The 21,076-nt window shown below is 41.5% G+C and overlaps 1 protein-coding gene across 3 annotated transcripts in view; it reads left to right on the top strand.

The window, feature by feature from the left end:
* Window positions 1–568: 568 nt before the first annotated feature.
* Window positions 569–21,076, top strand: part of pcnt (pericentrin) — a 33,715-nt gene continuing 13,207 nt past the window's right edge. For 2 of the 3 annotated variants that reach the window (XM_005723727.1, XM_005723725.1), the window contains exons 1-37: window positions 569–771; window positions 2,298–2,327; window positions 4,513–4,689; window positions 5,107–5,247; window positions 6,528–6,677; window positions 6,778–7,664; window positions 7,753–8,085; window positions 8,428–8,830; window positions 9,053–9,469; window positions 9,559–9,777; window positions 9,876–9,971; window positions 10,062–10,205; window positions 10,374–10,629; window positions 10,733–10,812; window positions 10,950–11,223; window positions 11,382–11,482; window positions 11,805–11,916; window positions 12,068–12,194; window positions 12,349–12,468; window positions 12,565–12,637; window positions 12,746–12,850; window positions 12,970–13,081; window positions 13,160–13,200; window positions 13,299–13,430; window positions 13,588–13,831; window positions 13,975–14,113; window positions 14,968–15,409; window positions 15,485–15,682; window positions 15,780–15,851; window positions 16,267–16,371; window positions 16,688–16,840; window positions 17,522–17,668; window positions 19,222–19,382; window positions 19,492–19,664; window positions 19,825–20,006; window positions 20,111–20,273; window positions 20,438–20,680. In XM_005723727.1, the coding sequence (XP_005723784.1) occupies window positions 724–771; window positions 2,298–2,327; window positions 4,513–4,689; window positions 5,107–5,247; window positions 6,528–6,677; window positions 6,778–7,664; window positions 7,753–8,085; window positions 8,428–8,830; window positions 9,053–9,469; window positions 9,559–9,777; window positions 9,876–9,971; window positions 10,062–10,205; window positions 10,374–10,629; window positions 10,733–10,812; window positions 10,950–11,223; window positions 11,382–11,482; window positions 11,805–11,916; window positions 12,068–12,194; window positions 12,349–12,468; window positions 12,565–12,637; window positions 12,746–12,850; window positions 12,970–13,081; window positions 13,160–13,200; window positions 13,299–13,430; window positions 13,588–13,831; window positions 13,975–14,113; window positions 14,968–15,409; window positions 15,485–15,682; window positions 15,780–15,851; window positions 16,267–16,371; window positions 16,688–16,840; window positions 17,522–17,668; window positions 19,222–19,382; window positions 19,492–19,664; window positions 19,825–20,006; window positions 20,111–20,273; window positions 20,438–20,680 (7,000 nt within the window). In that variant the 5' untranslated portion in view covers window positions 569–723. The remainder of the gene's footprint in view (window positions 772–2,297; window positions 2,328–4,512; window positions 4,690–5,106; window positions 5,248–6,527; window positions 6,678–6,777; window positions 7,665–7,752; window positions 8,086–8,427; window positions 8,831–9,052; window positions 9,470–9,558; window positions 9,778–9,875; window positions 9,972–10,061; window positions 10,206–10,373; window positions 10,630–10,732; window positions 10,813–10,949; window positions 11,224–11,381; window positions 11,483–11,804; window positions 11,917–12,067; window positions 12,195–12,348; window positions 12,469–12,564; window positions 12,638–12,745; window positions 12,851–12,969; window positions 13,082–13,159; window positions 13,201–13,298; window positions 13,431–13,587; window positions 13,832–13,974; window positions 14,114–14,967; window positions 15,410–15,484; window positions 15,683–15,779; window positions 15,852–16,266; window positions 16,372–16,687; window positions 16,841–17,521; window positions 17,669–19,221; window positions 19,383–19,491; window positions 19,665–19,824; window positions 20,007–20,110; window positions 20,274–20,437; window positions 20,681–21,076) is intronic. The other variant, XM_005723726.1, reaches the window with a different exon arrangement.

Below are 21,076 nucleotides of genomic sequence, written 5' to 3'. Positions count from 1 at the left end.
TTCTTTTGATTTGTCACATACAAAAGCCTAAAGCTGGGTTCTGAATTATTACTGGGCTTTGTTGGATGGATTTAGTGCTTAAGTGCTGGCTGCTGCTGATGCTCACCTCATTTGGGTATAGTCAAAACCTTTCTAACGTGGCACAATCATTGACTCCTAATAAACGGAAACGCACTGTTTGAGTACATTAGGCACCAATCTTTAATTAATATAAACTGTAGATCGTTGCTTTGCGTTTTTAATAAATATAATGTTAACGGTACTCATGTTTTTAACCTGCGTACTTCACTGCGAACGCCCCCTAAATGAGAAACTCGTCATCCAGCTGTGACAGGAGTATGATTTGTATGAGCTAACTGTGGTTGGCTACAAGAGACGTCAATCCAGTGTAGGCGGCTTGAAGCAGCAATTTGATTGGTTAACTGAGTGCTAGTTTTGACTGCTATATACAGTAGGCGGTGCTTTTAACTTATTTTTAAACAACACGAATTTAATTGGCTGAAGGTGAGGAAAGTAACTAATTGATTGGGCAGTTAGGCAAGGGAAACTCGATAAGGGCGGAGCTACGTTGACTTGGCGGCCATACTCAATGTTGTCTGTTGACAGTTGCATGTAAAGATTTGTTCAAGGGTTAACTTATTCTTTGAAGGAAGGTTTAGCATTATTTTCAGTGAAATCAGGACGTATGTCCTAAACCGTTAACGCGTTTATTTCGATCGAGTCATGGATGAAGATGAACGTCGGAGGAAGGTAGAAGCTGGGAGAGCTAAGGTTTGTTGCTAACATGTAACGCATGCTAATATTGAATGCTAGCACTTAGCAAACTCTTTTGTCATTAGCCCTGCGTTTATCCATTGCTAACTACACTCACCACCAAAATGACTGCACATTTATTGTCGCTTGAATTACCTTTGAATGTTAAATTTTAGGCTCTCGCCATGTATTTCCCGCGGTTGGGCGTAGAATATGAGAAGCGAAGAGTAACATCATTTATGAAGCAGGTTAATCAGCTGGTAAATGAAGGCAGTTTTCATATAAGTTACTTGGTAGTTCAGCAGTAAACGCATATGTGATTGTTCCATTGACCATAGCAAATAACCTTCATTTTTATTTAGACATATGTGTTAAGTTTGCCTTTAACTCGTGTGCAGTGAAGATGTATTCGGTGGGAGATTTGTGGCACTTGCTTGATTTATTTTGCTATTGAGAATGCAGGTTGCACATTACTCACAGGCCATTACAGCTCTAAACAACGTGAATCAACATCATATGTTTACTCACTGAAAGGGTTTACTTATGCAGTGGTTATAACAGAGCCTCAATTCCAAAGTTAACTATTCACTAAGTCAGTCATCTGTGTTTCAAAATTGTGGCAAAACTTTATGTGAGCCTATCCCCCACTAAGCTCTCTAAACAAGTACTGTTTACTTGTATCTAAGTGACATAGTGCTCAAAAATCAGGAAGAATAATTTTTTTCTCTCATTCTTTTGTAAACTTGTCATACATGTCAGATCAAACTAATTTTAATGTTAGCCAAAGACCCCCGCCACCACCGAGTAAATGCAAAATGTTTTTAAATGATTTAATTTATTAACTGGTTGCTCCAACCTTGGCAGAAAGAACTGCAATCTGCGATAACTGGAAATGAGTCCTTCACATCACTATGGAGAAATATTGTGCCACTTTTCTTTGTGGAATTGTGTGAATTCAGAGGTTTTGCAGCATGAAAAGCCCGTTTAATCCCATGCCAAAGCATCTTAATGGGAAAGGTCCCTCTAAAACCATCATTTTGTTTTGTTTGAGCCATTCAGAAGTGAACTTGCTGGTGTGTTTCAGGTCATTGTGCTGGTGAGAACTAGTGAGTCAGACCTTCAGACCACAAACTGATGGTCTGACATTCTTCTCCAGGATTTTCTGAGAGAGCAGTATGCATGCTTCATTTAGTTATAGCAAGCCCCAAAGTAGCAAAAAAAAGAATAAATAAAAAATTTCAGCCCTCATCAGTTTTGAAATTGACTCCTCTGGTGTTTACAAGTAGAAATGGCAAGCAGCTGATTTCACCTTAATGGGAAGCCATATTATTAATGGCCTAGTAGTCAAAAATGGCTTGTCCCACATTGACAACAAGCCATGTAGTCTAGAAAGAATGTATGAAACTAAGTCACCTTTTTAGGATAGCCATTTACACTGCATGTGTTATATGATATAATCCATCTATAATTTGTAATGGAACTCATTTTGGGGAAAATAATAATAACAAAAAATTACTCAACTACAACATTTATATTCCTTATAGAAATCTTCCACCATGCCTCGGAGTCAGAATGTAAGTATAGAAAGTGGTGGATGAAGGAGCAAATCAATGACTTGTGGGCTTGTGGCTGTTTCTTCTTTGATTTTTCTTTTTGTTTTGTTTTGTTTCTGTTGAGTGATCAATCACAACTTTCTTATTTTTCTGCGCCGTGGGGTAATCGCTGTCACCTTTTAATGTATATTGCTCTTCAAACAATACAGCATCTGAAAGGAAATCTGCCTGCAGTCATGATCTGAATGCCTAAAATAGCCATGCACCTTGCGTATGCTGTCATGTTAGTTACAGGCCATCAGGTGGTGCAGTGCACCCATGAGATTGGGTGAGGTGGAGGATGTTGCGCGCGTGTCTCACACGAATGGTGTTGCTATGGTAATGCAGTGCTGTCTTTTGCCTTTACTATGTTTGTGGCATCGGTAAGCTGTGATTTCTCTTTGGCATTAAAAGCGTGGCACAAATTTGATACAATCACCAACCTGGACAGCAAATTAACCCCTTGTTGGAGACAGCAGTCCCCTCCTGACCAATGATGACATTGTTGAGAACACTGTAGCAGCTTTCAGCAGTCCAATTACATCTAATTTGACTAGAGTGAGCTTCAGCCAGCTTGTTAGTCAGTCTCAGTAGGGCGGAAGTGGCCTTGGGCTAAACACAGCTCATCCTGCTGTCTTTGAGGGCTTTTTTTCCCTTCCCTTTCTTTTTCTTTTTGTGGTAAGCGGAGGCAGTGAATAGGGTGATGGATGGAGAATGGGTGCGGTTTTAAGCAAGTAAGGAAAGAAAGCTGACAATTTAAGGTAGGAAAACATTTAAGGGTGCTTAACTTGATAAAGGGCTGCTTTCAGGAGAGTGGGACACTGAGGTTGTACAGTGATGGATGCATTTCAGGCTGCTTATAAAGCAGAACCTACAATGTGGCAGTGTAGTCAAGGAACATGTGATCAGAACAAGGTTTTATGCACATGCACACACGATATTGTTATGCATCACGCTTGTGAGTCATCACATAAAGCAACAAGTAGGTCTCCCAGGGCCATGTAATCTCAAATTGAATTGAGCATGCACACTCCAGTGCTGCTTGCCACACATAGAGTTCTGTCTCCTCCTCTCTATGTGAATGCATGTCCCAGTCTCCACCTTCTTTCTTTAGTCTAGACACATGCCATCCTCTACCCAGAGTTTGTGGATCCCTCTGCTTCGGATGTTGGCTGTTGGCAGTGAGTTTTTGGATGAAAGGTTGGGCTGACTGCGCTGTTGCCTGCAGACTGCAAGATCTATATCTGGACAGTAGAGCAACTTGTCCGATGAGGAAGAATGGATAGGTCTGACAGGCAGCAAGAAAGGAAGTCAATAATTGCTGTCAGATATTGATGGAAAGCTCTATGAGGGTCTCTGTCACAATGTGAACTGCCGTGATCTGATTTAAGCTGCTTAGGAAGAGAGACGGGGCATGAGAGAGGCAGTGAACAGAGGAGAGGGTGTGTTGCAGTCAAACAGACCGAGGTGAATTTCTATCAAATTGTTCCCTCTGGAATTTAAGATAAATATTGTAGCTTTAATGTAATTATGCATTTTTTTTTCTTGTCAGGTTTAGTCTCGATATACTTTTCCTTTTATAGCTACAGAGAGGACTTTAAGAGACCCTTCCAAAAAAAATAGGGGGGAAAAAAAGCTGCATCTGTGATTTTATTTATTTATTTATTTTTTTGAGGTTTTGATAAGCTGAGAAATACAAAGTGACAGTTGCGTGTCCTTTTTTAAACCTTGCTCTGTTTCTGTTCTGCTGAGAGGTTGTCCACTGTGTGTCAATGTAAAATCTGCACTTCTCATCAGCCTGTTCTCTGGAGATTTGAGAATATTTAGCTGCCTCACTTCATTTTGAACTTGGATACCTTGTCAGGCTATGGTGTAGTCTATTTTGGATTTGAGTTTTGGGATTACTTTTGGGCTTTTTTTGCTGCACAACTGACTCATCAAGACGAGGGGTTTTCCTTTCTACACTGTGGACTATCACTAACTTCACATGATGACTTTTGTCTGGTTTTGATTCATTTTGTATACATTTCCCTACCTTGAGGAGATAAATCTGGACTCTGACCTCATTTCTCCTTCAACCCCTGAGGTTCACCATGCTGATGGTGTGGTGGTGCTCTTTGGTGCTGACGTACGTGTCCATCTACCTCTCGCTGTCCTTCTTGCGCAGCTTGCTAGTTTCAGACAGAAGCGGGCGAAAAGCGACGGGGCGGGGGCGGCGAAAAAGACGCAGAAGAGGAAGGGCCAGGTTGACTCGCAGAATGACCGCTCGACGGAAGATCACCACGTAGAACCAGCTCTTCCATCAGCCAGTGCTACAGAGCATAACAACAGCACCAACCATGAGGTATGCCGCCAATTGCCTAGAGAGGTCGTCAATAATAGTTACAAACACTGAAGTAATTTTGATATGTAGGGAGCATAAGATTATAAGATTATAATTTTAATTATCCCCCCCCCCCCCCCCCTGTTTGTCTAATTTTGTTTATTCACTGTATGCTTCAACAAGTGGTCTATGCCCCCTGTCTGTAAACATACATTACAGAAATGGGTCACTAACCATCACATTGCCTGTAGGCCATGTTGCCATGACAACCTGGCCAGGATTAACTGCTTTTTTTTTTTTCCTCCCCCCCCCTACTAAGGCAGAGTTCACTAATGACATTAAATGTGCAAATTTGCAGCACATGTGTTTTTTCCTGACATTTCTTTTGTGGACTCTGGTAAGATTAGACTTTAATTCTAATACTTTTTAATCCTTTAGGAGCCTCAAATGTCAGGGAAACCAGAGGTTCGGCAAAACGAAGCGAAGGATCAGCCGCTCACCCCCAAGCATAGCCCGTCCCCTGTGGATGACTTGAGAGAAGAGGAGTTAGCTGCACTTACTGGCAAAGAGCAGCTCAAGGTATACAAAGCCAGTATCTGGAGACTGCTGTAGGATGTCAAACTTTTAAAGTGTGTCTGGGGGAAAACTCAAGAATACCATAGATGGGTTCTCTCGTGGAGCTGGTTTTGTTTAGAAGAATAAAATCAAGGAGCGTAGGTCATTATTGTTAGAGAGGACAGAGGATTTACATTTGTTCTCGTGAGATGAGCCAGAGACGTTGACCAAATCTGTACCCTGGATTGAGCTGTAGAGGTTGAACAAGTGGTGTGAATGGCTTTATAAAAACGTGAGTGATTTAGGTTTATCAGAATTGACCCGTACTTCTGCAAACATTTTTTTTTTCCCCCCCCCATGTCTTGGTGCTGATTGGATTAATTACATAAAGGTCTTTGTCTCCATATTTGGCGCAAGTTAACTTCTTGAAGCAGTTTCCAAGTTGGCTGGTTTGCATCTATTAGTGCAGTTCCAAGGAGCATGTCAGGAAATTTGCATGTCTTTGTCTTGTATGGCATAATTCAGTAATCCGTAAGTAAGCCGTTTGATTGGAGTTCATCATCATGTTAAACTCAGCTGGCTGAAGCATAACTGGAAATGGAGAAACAAGATGGGGGTTTGTCATGAATACTGTAATCTACTTGGGCTCACATTTTTAAGTTCTGTATTGACACACAGTAACCTCAGAACTGAGCAGTTATCTAAATCCGTTTCATTGTGTGATTGGAATTGGATGTGTTTAATTTGTCCTGATGCTTTGTTTGCTCACTAAGACAATGAAAGTCTTGTTATGGTATTGCTATGCGTGTGAGGAGGACTGTTTGTTTGGATTTCTGTGTCATCACCTCCCATGGGGGATTGTACCAAGTCTCCTCTTCTGCATGGCTGCTTGGTGCTCTGGACTGAAAAAGCAGCACAGTTGGTCTAATGTGAAGCTTTGTATGCAGAGGAATCTGGTTAGTGTCTTTGGCACGTAGTGTTTCACGTGTTCACTGTGTATTTAAATCTCAAATTAGGGATGTTTTCTCTGTATATAAGGTGTTGTAAGTTAATGGTTTGATTCTTCCAACCAGATTGTGGGCTTCATTTGTTGTTGTAATTTGCATATAAATTGTTTGTTTTGAAGTATTTAGTCTGTTTTCTGGCCAGCCACAGAGGGAAAAATAGAAAATTAATTTGGAAGTAGGAATGCATGCTGGACATTTGATAATATGTTCTGCAAAAGCTAATGGAAGTGTGTGAAGTTATGAGTGTTTGATTGCTCGTAAAACTAATACCGGTACATACTTTTGTCCTGCTTGCAGCTGCTACAGCAGGCTGTGGAGAAGCGTAATGAAATAATTGCCAAACTCAGCTCCAACCTGCAGGAGGCACTGGCCAGCAGAGACCAGGTACAGGTGGAGGCACAGTCTCTTGCTGGACAGCTTCAGGCACTGCAGAGGCAGCTCCAGCAGGTAAGTGCCAATCAAACCGAATGTGGCTGTGGTTGTTATTTGTGCTTCGTTGCTCATGCACAACAACTGCTGCTTGAATGTCTTCTCGTCTGTCACACAGACCAGTGTGGAGTTTCTACGTATCAAAAATCTGTCAGGAACTGAAGCCCTTAATATTCAGCAGCCTTACCATGAACCGTCCTCCCAAGAGCCAAACATCAGTCATAAGGAAGCGCCATCAGAGGGCTCAGGAAGTTCTGGCTCGCAGTCTGATGCTGAAGGTGAAACTGATGTAGAAACTGTTCTGTGCAAGCTGAGAGCCGAGCTGGAGGAAGAAAGAAGAAACGGCCAGCGAATATGTAGCGAACTAGCAGAGGAGATGGAGAAAAACAAGCACGTGCTTTCTTTGCTGGAGAATGAGAAGCAAGAAAGAGAAGGAGAGCGAAAAGAAAGGGAAGCAGAATTGCAAAACCTTCATTTCCAGTTAAGCCAACTTCAAAGTCAGTGCCTTGAGATGCAACAATACAAAGAGGAGAAAGAGGTCCTCAACATAGAACTGCAAGAGCTCAGGAGAAGGCTTCAGGAGGAGGAAGATGCAGGGAAGAGTTATAGTGAGAAGCTTGCTAGCTCTGCCCTTTGTTTTCAGAGTCTTGAGGAGGAGATGAAAAGGCTCAAAGAGGAGCACACAGTGGAGGTCGAGCAAGTCAGGCAGCTTTTGGAAGAGAGGGAGAAAGAACTAAAAATGAAAGAGGAGGAGGTGGTGGGTTTCAAAGCGTCTAAGAATTGGCAGAACCAGGTAAAAGCTGGCGTTAGCTCTGATGAGACTGTCAGTATCGACGAGGCTAATCTGGAAAGTGGAGCTGACCAGGGCAGTATGAATGAATCAATGTCTGGAAATCTTCTGATGGAGCGCTACTTGTCTTCAGCTCCGCTTGCACACTTGCAGTCTTCAGCGATAACTGAGAACCTTGACCAGTGCAGTCAGCTGGACATATCTGCAGACCGCAGGTGAGAGCAGCTGTTATTGTTGCACTATCTATCAGCTGTAGATATTATATTATATATATTAATCTTCTTTGTCATTGTGTCTTCTCAGTTTTGAGCTAAATAGTGATGTGTTTGGAGAAGAACTGTTATCAATTTCCAAACGTCTGATTGAAGAACACGACGACCGCCAAAACACCTCTAGTCCACAGGACTCTCTGGCTGATGAGTCCAACCCTCAGTGGCTTCACAACGTCGCTTCGGGCAGGATGGAAAGGAGTAACGTGTCCGAGCAGCAGTCTGAGGACACTAACTTGGAAAAAGAACTGCTGAGTCAGCAGTGTGAGGAGCTCCGTGAGGAGCTGGCCCTTAAGGAGAGGGATCTAAATGTGCTAAAGGAGGAAGTAATCAAGAGTGCAGAAGAGCTTGAGGAGGCAAGGAGCAGGTAATGAAGTTCATGCCGTTTATCAAATGACTAATTCAAAGTCCTTTTAAAAACAACTCTGTGCTCTATACCTAACAATGATGTTGCTATTGTGTTAATACAGTAATATTTACTTCTAAAGTAAATTGCATAACTCTATTAATTTTGATTAATAATAAATATTTATCTCAAGGTGAATATTGTTAAATGTCCACGTTGGAAAAAGGCATTTCTAAGAAATAAATCACTAGTTTACAATAAACATTTGAATGTAAGCTGGTTTGCTGTGGTTACATTTATTTCTTACTGTAGATTGATATAAATGTTATCTTTTTTTATTATTATTATTATCTGTCTTTTTAGGTGGGCTCAAGTCACAGAAGAGCTTAGGGAAGCTCTCCAGGAGCTCGAAGACGAAAAGGAAATGAGGAGACAATTTGAGGAGGAGCTGAACTTGAAAGTCTATGAACAAGACAGCCTTAGGAGCAAACACTGTGCCTTATCAGAAGAAAGAGAGCAGGAGAATGTAGTAATGTTGACAGTAAAGGAAACTGAAATCTCTGCTGAAACTTCCCTCCTCATATCTGGTACCTTTCCATCAGATGAGGATGAAAAACTGGTAGGGGAACTAAAGGAGGAGGAAACTGCACTCCAGTCTCATCAAAAACAGCAGGAGCTGCTCGTATCATCTCTGCAGGAGATAAAGCAGACTGCAGATTTAGAGAGCACAGAATTAAGAGATGACAACCAGCTGCAAACATTACAGGTATGCCGGTACCACAAGTGTGCAATAATTACAATGCATTCAAATATGATGATAATAGGTTTCTGAGCAATTAGATTTTTTTTTTTTTTCTAACAAAGTTGGAATGGTGGAGCTGATTCAGTAGTCATATTAGTACTAAGACATCAAATTGGAGGTTTTGACTTGATAAGAAAATTATTGTATAAATAATTAAAACAGTTTCCCTGGCTTCCTTTTCTCAAGGCCAACTATGAGCATCTCATGTCACAACTCGAGGAGACAAAAAGTGAGCACGAAACTGCATCGACGCTGTTGAGTCAAAGGACTACAGAGCTCGATACAGTTTTAAAGGAGCTTGAAACGACACGTGTGCAGATTTTAAGTGTCCAAACGGAGGTGGAGAGGCTGGAGAAGGAGCTGCAGCAGAGCCTCGATAGTCTGCACTGTGCTGAAAAAGAGAAGCATGAGCTAGAGTCTCAGATCTCCTGTCTGAGAGAGAAACTGACTTGTTCGGAGGAGGATCGGGCTCAGGCTGTGAAGGAGAGGGATGAGCACAGCAGAAGAGAAGAAGAGATGGATGAACAGATCAAAAAAATGGAACAAGTGCTAGAGGAGGAACTTGAACAGTTTGAGAAGCTGCTAAAAGCCAAGGATGTCGAGGTGAGAGATTACGTAACGCCATGCTTTAAATGCAAGGCAGTTTGAAATGCTAATGTGCAGTGATTTAACCTATAAAGTTATATTCACAGTTGGCTGAAGTGAAGGAAAAATGGGAGGAGGAGAGGATGGAGAAGGACAAAGAGATTTTTGATGTAAGACATCTGTTGGAGGAGCAAATGAAGGAGAAAGTAGACGAGGTGAAGGCTCTCCTGGAAAAGCAGGCACAGGCTGTGGAGGAGGCTACAGAAAAGCTGAAGGCATCTCATCAGCAGGAGATAAAAGATCTGATGGAGAAACATCAGCAGGAGGTGCGATTCATCAATTGCTGTAGGATTTGTAATAGAGTCAGATTAAATGTTAATTTTAGTAGCAAGCAATAATAAATATAATCTGCATGACTCTTTAGATTTCTGACTTGAATACTCGCCTGGAGACAGAGCTGCTGAAGCAGCGGGCCAGTATGGAGGAAGAACAGAAACAACAGATCGGTCTAATCAAACAGGTATCAGAGCAATTCACTCCTTCACTGCTGTGAGGACTCCATTCACCAAGAGCGCCATTTTAGCTTTTTCTGGCTCTTCTTTCGTGACAGGTAACTGAACGTGAGCACGAGCGGATGATCTCAGAGCTCAGTGCCAAACACAATGAGGTTGTCAGTCAGCTGAAGACGGAGGTTTCTTTGGAGCTGAGAGAGAGCATGGAGGCTGCTCACCAGGCTGAACTGCAGCAGGTTCAGGTATATTATATGCAGATGCACAAGCCAAAACATTATTCATTCAGTCAGCCTCTTCATTTTTATTTTATTTTTATTTTTTTTTAAATATTCCAAAGTCAGTGAAATATATTATTGTCCTCTTAAATACTGACTTAGATTCATCATTTCATTATGCTTTTATTCCTCTAGGCTCAAAAGGCCATTGAGCTTGAATCCTTGCGTCTGAGCCTGACCACAGTCCACAAGTCTAATCTTGAGCGCTCTCAAGAAAACGTGGAACAGGAGCAGACGTCTGCCCTCATCAAGGTCCAGGCCTCTATGCAGGAGAAATTTGACCAGGAAATTGCACTCCTGCAGGCTCGCCATCAGTCAGAGGTGGACCAGATCAAGAGGAAGAACCAGGAGCAGCAGGAGAGGCTGCTTGAGCTGCACCAACAAGACATGGGTGATTACACACAAGATCATCTCAGCTGCTCAATGATCTTCATTCTTTAGCTGTCTTTGTTTGAGTCGTCCGGTTTCTAAAGAATCGTTTCTCGTGTGTTCAGAAGAGATGAAGGAGCAGTGGGAGACTCGTGTTGCTCAGGAAAGGGCTTCAATGGATGAAAAGCAGGCCAAAGAAATACAGGTGAAATTTCATTATAAAAAGCAGCTTTTGTATAAAAATATAATTCAAAAAACTGCTGTGGCTTTTAAAAACATGCACTGTCTTGTCATTGTGTGTATTATTCTATTTCACTCCATTTTGGTTTTATTTTGTTTCAGGATCTAAGAGCACAGTGGGAGAAAGATGCTGAAGCCATGGAGGTAAACTTTCAAACGTCCCTTTTGGAGATCCAGAACAGCCTCAGTGCCACCCAGACTGAACTCACCAGCACCCAGGCCTCCCTCGCTGAAGCACAGGAAGCTGTGTCCCAGAAACAGTCAGAGGTACAGGAGACACAAGCCAGGATAGAGGAGCTCCAAACCTCCAGTAAAGAACAGACACTGAAACTAGAGGAGCTGAAACGAGCCTTGGCTGAGGGAGATGCTGCTCTCTGTGAGTCCTTCCACAGTTCCCATATTCCTCAACAGTATACACTTTCATAAAGAGGCTGCACAGTCCTCTAAATCTATGATTTGAATTTGTGTATTACATTAATGTATGCATAGTAATGATGAGTGAAGCCGACTCTGTTCTGGTTGTTGTTGTAAAAGGTTCCCTGGAGGAGGAAATTTCTTCTAATAAGACACTGCTGCAGGAGAAAGAGCAGCAAGTCCTCCACCTACAGGAGAAAGAGCAGCAACTGCAACAAGAGGTTAGTTTCTGGCATGTCCCAGGTCAGTTCCACAAAGTCTGGTAAAAATGTATCCAAGCACCAAAGGGGCATGCCCTGCAGTTTGAACTACTGGTCTACTGCAACCCTAAATATGCATTTTATCTGCAGCTTTCTAAGTCTTAAGTCACAGTAAAAAGGATAATCTTTTTTTTTTCTTTTTCTCAGTATCCAGAATTTTTACACACTAACTTATTAATATAATAATTACTTCCTGAAACATATTGACATCTTAAAAACCTGTTGGGTCATTTTTTTTCTTTTTTAATTTCATAAAAACATTTTTCCAAACTTTGCCACCCAGGTTTCACAGCTACAGGAGGCGAAGAACTTGCTCAAACAGAGCTCGGATCAGGAAATCAGTCAGCTGTGGACTCAGCTGGAGAGCATGAGGACTAGTCGTCAGGAGTTGGGTGGTATGAATAAGCCTACCAGGCTAAAGCTTGGATTTTTTTTCTTTCTTTTTTTCATACACTGGATTTCTTTACATTCTAACAAACATGATATATTATTAGCAATGCCTGTTCTTAGTGATTGAATGATAGATGTCTGTTTGTTGTTTTACAGAGCTTAAGGAGCAGCTGCTTGCACGCTCATCTCGGGTTGATGACATCGAACGCCTAAAGATGGAGTTTAATGAACAGAAACGAGAAATTAAAGAGCAAAATGAGGCCGAGCTAGAAAACCTGAGGAGGTACCATAGAATCACCTGAAAACACACATTTTTTTTTGATGCATTTATTCCTGAATATTAACATTTAGTGTAAACAGACATCTGAATTATGGGTTTCTTTAAATTGAGCTTAATTTCTCTACTCTGTCATGTTTTACCCTCATCCTGTTTTTAGGTATTTTGAGAAGCGGTTGCATGCAACAGAGGAGAGTCACAAAGAGGAAATTGCTCTGCTACAGCTGAAGCTGGTAGAAGGTGCCTTGGAGGACTCTCTGCTTAAAATGACTGATGATGGGTATTTCAGTTTATCTGGATATAAAAATAAGATTCATGCTTTGCAGTTTTGCACAAATGTTTTTGTGAATATTCAAGTCTTTGGTCTGTGCTTCAGTGCTCTGTCTCAGTGTCAAGCTCAAGGGGATAAAGACGTTTTGTCTGATACCGTTCAGCTGGAGAAACAGCGGGTAAGAGATGCAGATGTTTAATGGGCACTGCTGTCAGTTAAATTTTAAGTCGGTACATATTAAGTGTAATTGATTGAGAGGCTGCTTTGTTTCCTGTGCCTCATCCAGGAAATGCTTGACAGTTTGACACTTCAGCTTGAGGCGAAACACACAATGGACCTTTCTAATCTGCGATCCTCTTTGACTCTTTGCTTTGAGGAAGAGGTGCAGAAGGTCAGACATCAACTTATATGTTCAGCCTTTTATTAAAGTGATATCATAGTAATGTGTGACTGCTTGTTGTCACCAAGTGTTTTTGGTTAACTTGCTGCATGTTGTAATTTGTACATCAGGTGCGCGCAGACCTCACTGATCATTACTATAAAGAGCTGCAGGAGATGAAAACTCGTCATGCTCTGGACCTTGAGCAACTCAGAGCCAAACTTTCTGACAGACATCTGCAAGGTCCTTCACATACTTTTATTTTTATTCATTTATTTTCTGTGTGTGTTGCAAAATGAATGAACTTGAATATCTTTGTAGAGCTCACCAGAGTCCATTTGGAGGCAGCAATGCTAGTTGAGGTGAGAAGAAGGCTTAATAATATAGATAACAAAGAGATTACATTAATGAGATTACATTGTTTGGCCCAAAATCTGAATGTCTCTATTGTTATAATTAGGCTGAAGTGGAACACAGGATATGGTCTCACACTGAGGAGCTGCAAACAGCAACGACCATCATCTACACTCTGGAGAACAGAGTGGCTGCTCTCACCGAGCAGCATGATGCTGAGATCCAGAACATGCAGAAGGTATTTCTGTAATCCTTCATACTCAAAACTATCCTACACAGTAAAAACAGAAAACTGAGCAGCAGGTGGTGTAGTTGCATGAAAATACTGATTTCATAATACAGTGACAAGCTTCGGTTTAGTAACAGCTATTTAATGTTCCTTCAATATAATGCAGATGAAACAAGAGTTTGCTGAGCGGCTTGCCCGTCTTGAGGAAGCTCTTGAACTCGAGAGGAGTCAAGCACAGGAGAATATGAACAAGCTGAAAGAAGAGCTGCAGGAGAAGTATGAATCTGAGATCTCTGTCCTGAGGTCACACCATGATGAGATGGCAACGGAGCAGGCACGGCTTGAAAAAGCGCTTCATGAGGAGAAGGAGAAATTGAAGTCTCTTCAGGATGCACTGGAAAATGATGAGAGTAAGAATCTCTAGGACTCGTGTAATTTTTATTTATAGAAAAATGTTGGTGAATTGCATCTTCTAGCCAGATCTCATGTTTTGAAAACTGTATACAGAATCTACCTTTTGGTTCTCCATGAGTTTTTAATGTCTGCCTTCTAGGCCAACGGGTTCTGTTGTTGAAACAGAAAGTGGAGGCCAATGACGCAGAGCTGCAAAAGACCAAGGACTGCATGTCTGTAGAATTCAAAGAGCTGCTTCATGAGCAGGTTGAGATGCAGCTGTGCCAGGCCAGAGAGAGGTGAGCTCAAGAGTGTTGATTGAAGCTAAAGTTGTATAATCCAGAGTGTATTAAATAGGTAATCATATTGATTGTGTATGAATTTTTTTTTCTCAATTAATAATGATTATAATAAGTGAGAAATACCCTTTACAATGGTTTGAAGCTATATTTTAAGAAACTTTTTATTATATTGAGTATTTTTGGTCATAAAGGGAAAAATATAAACCTAGGGTTCTTCAGGAGCTGCCCAAAATTGTCACGTAATAAACTGAAAAATGTTTTTTACCTGGTTGTAGCTTTTTGATAAGCTGCCTAAGGCGCTGCTTTTTGTAACCGCACCAGTAATATAACTTGACCATTTGCACAGTACAACCAAGTGCTCCAGCGACGCATGGTGGACTGGTTTATTTATCTCCAGGCCACACATCACCAGCTGCTAATATCTCCTCCTTCCTAGCCTTGCTGCACTCAAGGGTGTTTCTGCTTCAAGTGATGCAACAAGTTTGTTTCCACCTTGAGCAGGAAGGGTTTTCTTGTTGTTTGTTGGATGTTGTTGAAATGACTCCCTTTTAGATACTAAACTGAATCTGAGGCTGACACATGACATGCCCAGGCTTGTCTCGGGTTATACAGGAGGGAACAAATGCATATGGTTGCTATAGCAATGATGTTGCAGCTGTATAGGTAAACTGTAATGAAATGGACACTCAAAAAAAATATTACAATTTCTCTTGCTGTACTGCTGTGAGGGTCTACACTGCAAACTCAGGCCACATGGTAGTAAATCAAAAACTGAAACATGGTATTGGAAATGTCTCAGTTACTCTTCAAACATGTTAGCTTTTTGGTTACTTTTTCATGTCTTTATTCAGGTTCCAAGAGGAAAAGGCGGCGGTAGAGCAGCGTTTAATCGAGAAATATGAAGTGTCTGTGGCAGAGCTGAAGGACAAATATGAAGCTGAGCTGGAACATGAGAGGGCAACGCTACTGAACACACACTCCAAAAAAATGGATGCACTCAATGCCAAACACAAAGCAGAGCTAGATTCACTCTGTGCCTCTCACAAAGATCAGCTTTCAGCTAAAACAGCCGAGCTTGAATGTAAGCATAATGCAGAGCGTGTTGCCTTGGAAGTATCCCTCAGTTCCAAACTAAAGGAAGACCTTGAACGTCTTGAAGAGACTAATCGTGCTAAGTTGGAGGCTTTGGAAGCTGAATTGACTCTTAAACACCAGGAGGAGAAAGATGAACTAGAAAAGAGGATGCTGAGTAACATGGATACGTTGGAGGCCACCTACCTGAAAGAAGTGCAAGTAAGGAGATGGAAGCCACAGACAGTTTCTCTGTTTGTTTGTGGATTTTAATGTCTTTGTCCTTTACAATTGCAGACACTACGTGATGAAATGGCTCAGCTTGAGGAGAAACATCGCGAAGATCTGATTTTCCTGAATTCAGAACATAAGCAGGTAATAGAGCGTCATACTGCAGAGCAGCTGTCCATCAGGGAAGAACTGAGGAAAGAACTGGCTCATGTGCACATGGAGAAGTTTAAAGCCATGGCAGCCGAGCTCAGCCATGTTCACAAAGTGAGTAATGAAGAGTAGGGATCGTGCCCCCCCCGTCAAATAAAAATACCAAAAGTTTCTTTTACCAAAACAATAACTTCATGTTTTATTTTTACAGTCTCAACTGGCTGCTCAAAAAGAAGCCTTGGATACTGAACACTGCAAAGCCCTGGAAGCACTCAAGAACCAGGTACATGCACAGTCATCATGATAACTACATCATGTTTGTTTTTCCACTGTCTCAAAGCCAAATAGCTGAGTACCATCTCATTATTAGGCTGGTTTAATGTCACAACAATAAGTATATAATTGCAGATTTCCTTTCATTTTTAATGCAAATATCTCTGAAAAAGATGTGTAACTATGGCAAACAGATGGTCTCTGCTTAAACATGATATAATGGGATTGTTGGCAGTTATTCATAGCTTGAAGCCATTAAAACTTTATGAAACTGATTTGTTAAAATCCAAAATAAAAGCATTGGAGCAAAGTTTGTTTGGCTGGATAATCAAATTTGATTTGTTTTCATCTGATTAACTTAGTCTTGTGCATTAAGTACCAGGAGACTCTAAATCGGACTTGATTTGCATCGGTTTCTTTTGCAGGTTTTAGAGCTTGAGCAGCAACACAGCACTGCTCTGCAGGAGCTCTCGCAAACCTACACCGCTGAAAAAGAGCAACTAACCAAACAGCACCAAGTCCAGCTGCAGGTGTGTGCATCACAGTCTGTCATAAATCCTCTTCCTTTTTTTTTTTTTTTTTTTTTTTTTTTTTTTAAACCACGTGAACTAACATCCCGTTCTCTAAATTGCGGGTTGTTTTAACGGTGACCTGTTGGTTCTTGTCTCGGTGGCTCTAAAAGCCCATTAGTGAATGGACTACACTCAATTATTGTTGATCCTTCATAATGGTCTATTAGAGGCACAGAGTATTTATTTGGATTTTGTTTTCTCCGAAGCACTAAAAATTTGACCTTCTGATTAACTGAGTACTGCGGTATTAAATAAATACATGTGTCTACTGTAGGAGCTGAAGGGAGTCTCGGCACGGGAACTAGAGGCATGTCGCAGGGAGCTTGAAGAGGAGTCGTCAAGGCAAAGACAGCACTTCCTAGAAGAGGTGGAGCTCCTCAAAGTCCAATCAGAAGAGCGGCTGCAGGACAGGATTAATCAACTGAAGGTAAGAGGAGGAAAAAAAACTCCTTGGGATAGATGAAACAGTTAGGATTAGAAGTATCCTTTCAATTAAGATCTTTATTAATGCTGAACAACTTTGAGGTAGCCATGTTTCTCCATATAAGCAGTTTCTGTGAAAATACATTGATGATCCCTATATTTGTTTCTTTATTTAACTCGTTTCAAACATTTATTATGGAATAGCTCCGGATTATTTGGAGCGCGTGTGTGATGCCATTGGCCTCTCTAAGCTTCAGCTGCACCAGTTCATTCCCAGGGATATTTTTTTTTCTGTTGGACTCTATCCCACTGAGGCTTCATCCAAACCCAGTTTTCTCATAATCCCTCCATCATATATGTACAAGTGTTCGTGTCCGTCTGTTCTCTGAATGTGTGTGCTGATGGGTCGTGCATGTGTTCGTGTTGCTGCCATCTGAACAGTGGCTAAATGGGATGGATCTAAGCTTTTTATCCCCTGATGCAGAAGGTTTTAAGGCTGAAGTTGTTTTTTTCCCCCCTTCCCCCCTCCAGACTTTTAGCATTTTACCATCTGAAATGTGCAAGCCAGTTGTCAGCTATAAGCCAGTCAGTCCAAAGATCTCTGGAATGAATGAACCTACTGTGTACTTCAGCTGTTGCTCTGTGTTTTTGAATTAATCTATACACATCATTGTTTTCTTTGAAGACGGAATTTGAAGAGCAGAAGGAGGCGGAGCTTGAAAACCTGAGGCGGAGCTTCACATCTGAACAAGAGGAAAAAGAGCAGAGCTACACAGAGAAAATGAGTCAACTCACTGCCCAGCTGCAGCAACTAGATGCTGTGGTGGCCCAGGTACCAGTCATGCATACATACATATATGCATATAAATATATCTATGAAGTCTTAACTTGGATAGGTTGACAATGGCTGTTTTACTTAAGGGGGGGGAAGGCAAGACTAACTGGGTGAAGTGGACAGAAAAAATGTTGTATGTTTACTGAAGGAAGGGTCCACAAGAGGACTGAGGAGATGCAATGATTTGGAAACTAAAGCAAAGAGTGAGGGATGGTTATACAGACTGCAGATCTGTGGGTTAGTTTCCTTATTCGCCATATATCAGATGGTATCCTGTGGAAGATGAACATATTAATGAATAAAATCACCAATCTGGTGTTTTGTTTTTTCAGATTAAGGTTAAAAGCATTAGTCGAATAATCGATTAGTAGATCAACAGAAAAACAGTTTTACTGCATTTGCTTTGGCTTTTTTGTTTCTGTTTTTTTTGTTTGTGTCCCCCCCCCCCGAAGTAAAGCAAGTATTTGATTTCATCCTGATCTTCAGGAATTTACTTTTTTCTCTCTCACATTTTTGTAACCTCATTTGGACAGTTACAAAAAGCAGTTACAATAATAATAATAATAAATCATGTCCTGGCACATAACATTCAGTTATGTATTTGGGGTTTATAATTTATCCTCACTGACTTTTTATTTTATTTTTTATTTTTTATTTTATCTTTTTTTTATTTTTTTTTTATTGGTCTTGGTTATCTTCTAGGGTTGTAACAAGGCAGTTGCAATATTACCTGCATTAATATTTCCTAAAACCTGCAGTCCCGTTCTTGGATTTCACAAACTGATCGGTCTCATGACTGATTGGTGTTTGCATATATTTGTTTCCATGGCACCTGTCTAGCTTGACTCTTTGTAGTGAGATACTAACAGACGGCCACACTTGTGTCCCCCACGAGGTTAAAAAGGAGCGCTTAAGAGAGGTTGGGAGGGGGCTGTTGTCATGGCTACAGCATTGTTTTGGTGAGGCAGGTGACTGCATGAGATGCAGTTGTGGGAGGGAGCGGAGGGGAAAAGGGAGGGAAAACATGGTGAAAGCTGAGGGAGAGATCAGAGAGGCTGAGGAAGGAAGGGTAAGGACGCTTACAACAGATATGCAAGAAAACTCTTCCAGCTTTTGAGTGTTTGACACCCTGAAGTTGGATTTTGTCACCGTACTGGGTTGGTACTTAACATCAGACACCTTTGATATTATATACTTTAAAATGAGGAGTATTTTTCTCTTCAGCCTTGTAAATGTCTTCTGTGTTATGCTTTTGGATCTGGATGTTTTTGTGGTTTTTCCCATTTCCCTTGTTAAGACCCAGAGGCTTTAATCAGAGACTTGGATGGTGCAGAACCAGTGTTTCAGTCTTTTTATTATGTTTTGGGTTTAGAGGTCCTGCCATGCCCTTTTTTTTTTTTTTTTTTTTTTTTTTCCCCAGTCTGTTACTTCTGTCCTCTCTGGGTTTCAGCTGCATACAGGTTTTAAACAACCAATGGCATAGGTGAGAAACTAAAGGTTGGTCACAAGTGTAAGGAGAATTAACAAGATATCTTTGTTCGTTTTAACAGCTGCGGGCAGAGGTCGGGTGCCTGCAGGGAGAGCTGGAAGGAAAACGTGCAGAAATGGAGACCATGGACACGCTCCTTCAACGGAGGGAGCGAGAGACACAGGAGGGAGGGAACCTTCTTAAGATGCTCACTGATGACTTACAGATGGCTAAAGAGGAAAGGTGTGCATGTAGTTGTGTAGTTAATATTTATTATAATCATATCTTAAGCAGCAGCTCTGAGCTTTCGCAAATCCTGAATGTTGTCATTTCTGTGTACCTGTTAACCCAGATGCAAATTACACCGTACAAATGAGAAGCTGAGGCAGGTGCTGATCGAGATGCTCCGCGGCATTGTGGCAACAGAAGAACTGATTGGACAAAAGATCAGTGCCCGAGCCAAAACGTCCGAGCAGGCGACTCGCCAAAGGAGCTCAAGTGTGAACAAAGAGGCACAAGAATCAGGTCTGACTGATGTATTCTATAATTTTACAATAAATGCTAGGATTTTTTTTGTTTGTTGGGGATTAACTGAAAATTGTTTTATTTCTAAATGAACCAAGGATGACTCTTAGTGTAATTCATGTGAGAATTGGTTAAAAACACTTAATTTGCTCTTTCGTAGGTATTTCAGTTGCAGACTTGTCTTCAGAGGAATTGGAGCTCACTCAGCTGCTCTGTGAGAGTCTCCTGGTTTCAGATGGTGAGATCAGTCCTGGTGGAGAAGAAGCAGCTCTAAGTGCTTGCAGCAGACTTCGACATACAGTGGACACACTGCTAGAGCTGCTCAACCAAGCCAATACGCAGGTAAAGGAAGTAGAGATGCTCCTCATTCCACATAGGGTTTTTTTTTTTTCCTGTTTTACAGCCTTGCAAGGTGTCTGATCATTTTATGCTGGTCATTTCTCCAGCTGGAGCAGACTCACAGTGTTCATCTTTCTCTGGAGGAAAAGTTTTCTCAAGGCAGAGAAGACTCTGCACAACTCCTTGAACAGCACAAGCGTCTAATGGAGCAGCTTGATCAGGAGGCCAAGCTTAAAAGTCAGCTTCAGGTGGAGCTTCACAAAGCAGAAGGTGAGCACTATGTCTTTGTTTGGCATACTGCTGCTGTCTTCTGATTATGCTGCACATTTAGCACTTGCACCACAGTTTAACAGTTCTGCCGTTTGTGACGCTCAGTCGTGTTTGAGGTCGTTCCCTTTTTAAATAAACTTGTACCATTTGCATGATTTCTTCAGGTCTTCTTGAAGGCTACATGGCTGAAAAAGCAGCCCTAGAGGAGTCGCTACAGCAGAAGGAGACTCAAGAGGAGAGGCTTGTGGAGGAGCTAGAGGACCTGAAGGTGAAGCTACACCAGATGGAGGGTCTTACCGCAGAGCTGGACACTCTCAGAGTGAAGCATCATGAGCTGACTGAGGAGCATGCCATCCTCCTGCGACACAAGGAGCATCTCTCTGCTGGACTTGGGGAGAGAGAGAAAGGTTAGTGGAGGGGAGTACAAAAACATGAAATCATTTGTCTGCATAAAATGCTACATGACCTCTTTAGCGAGTTTCACTGTGCGCTTATATAATGTCTGTGCTCAGACGTGTCTTCTCTCCGTAGGCCATTGGCTCAATTTAGATCCTGACGCAGGTTTGTGGGTCAGAGTGGAGTATTAGTGTGTGAGAAGGGAGTGGGGATGAATATGCAGTATATTTGCAGTGCTGTGAGGTTGCTTTTTGTAATATTGCAATTACCAATAGCGTGTGGCAAAGCATCTTGGAGTGCTGTCATTTGCTGTTCTATTTCTTAAGGCAGATTATGCTGAATTGTCAGTATTTAACCTCACTTATATTCTGCCTCTGCTTTTTTTTTTTTTTTTTTAATTCATCTGA

This window comes from Pundamilia nyererei, unplaced genomic scaffold (genome assembly GCF_000239375.1).
Source record: "Pundamilia nyererei isolate P.nyererei 1_Seehausen unplaced genomic scaffold, PunNye1.0 scaffold00010, whole genome shotgun sequence".
NCBI lineage: Eukaryota > Metazoa > Chordata > Actinopteri > Cichliformes > Cichlidae > Pundamilia > Pundamilia nyererei.
This window is presented reverse-complemented; position numbering and strand designations above follow the sequence as displayed.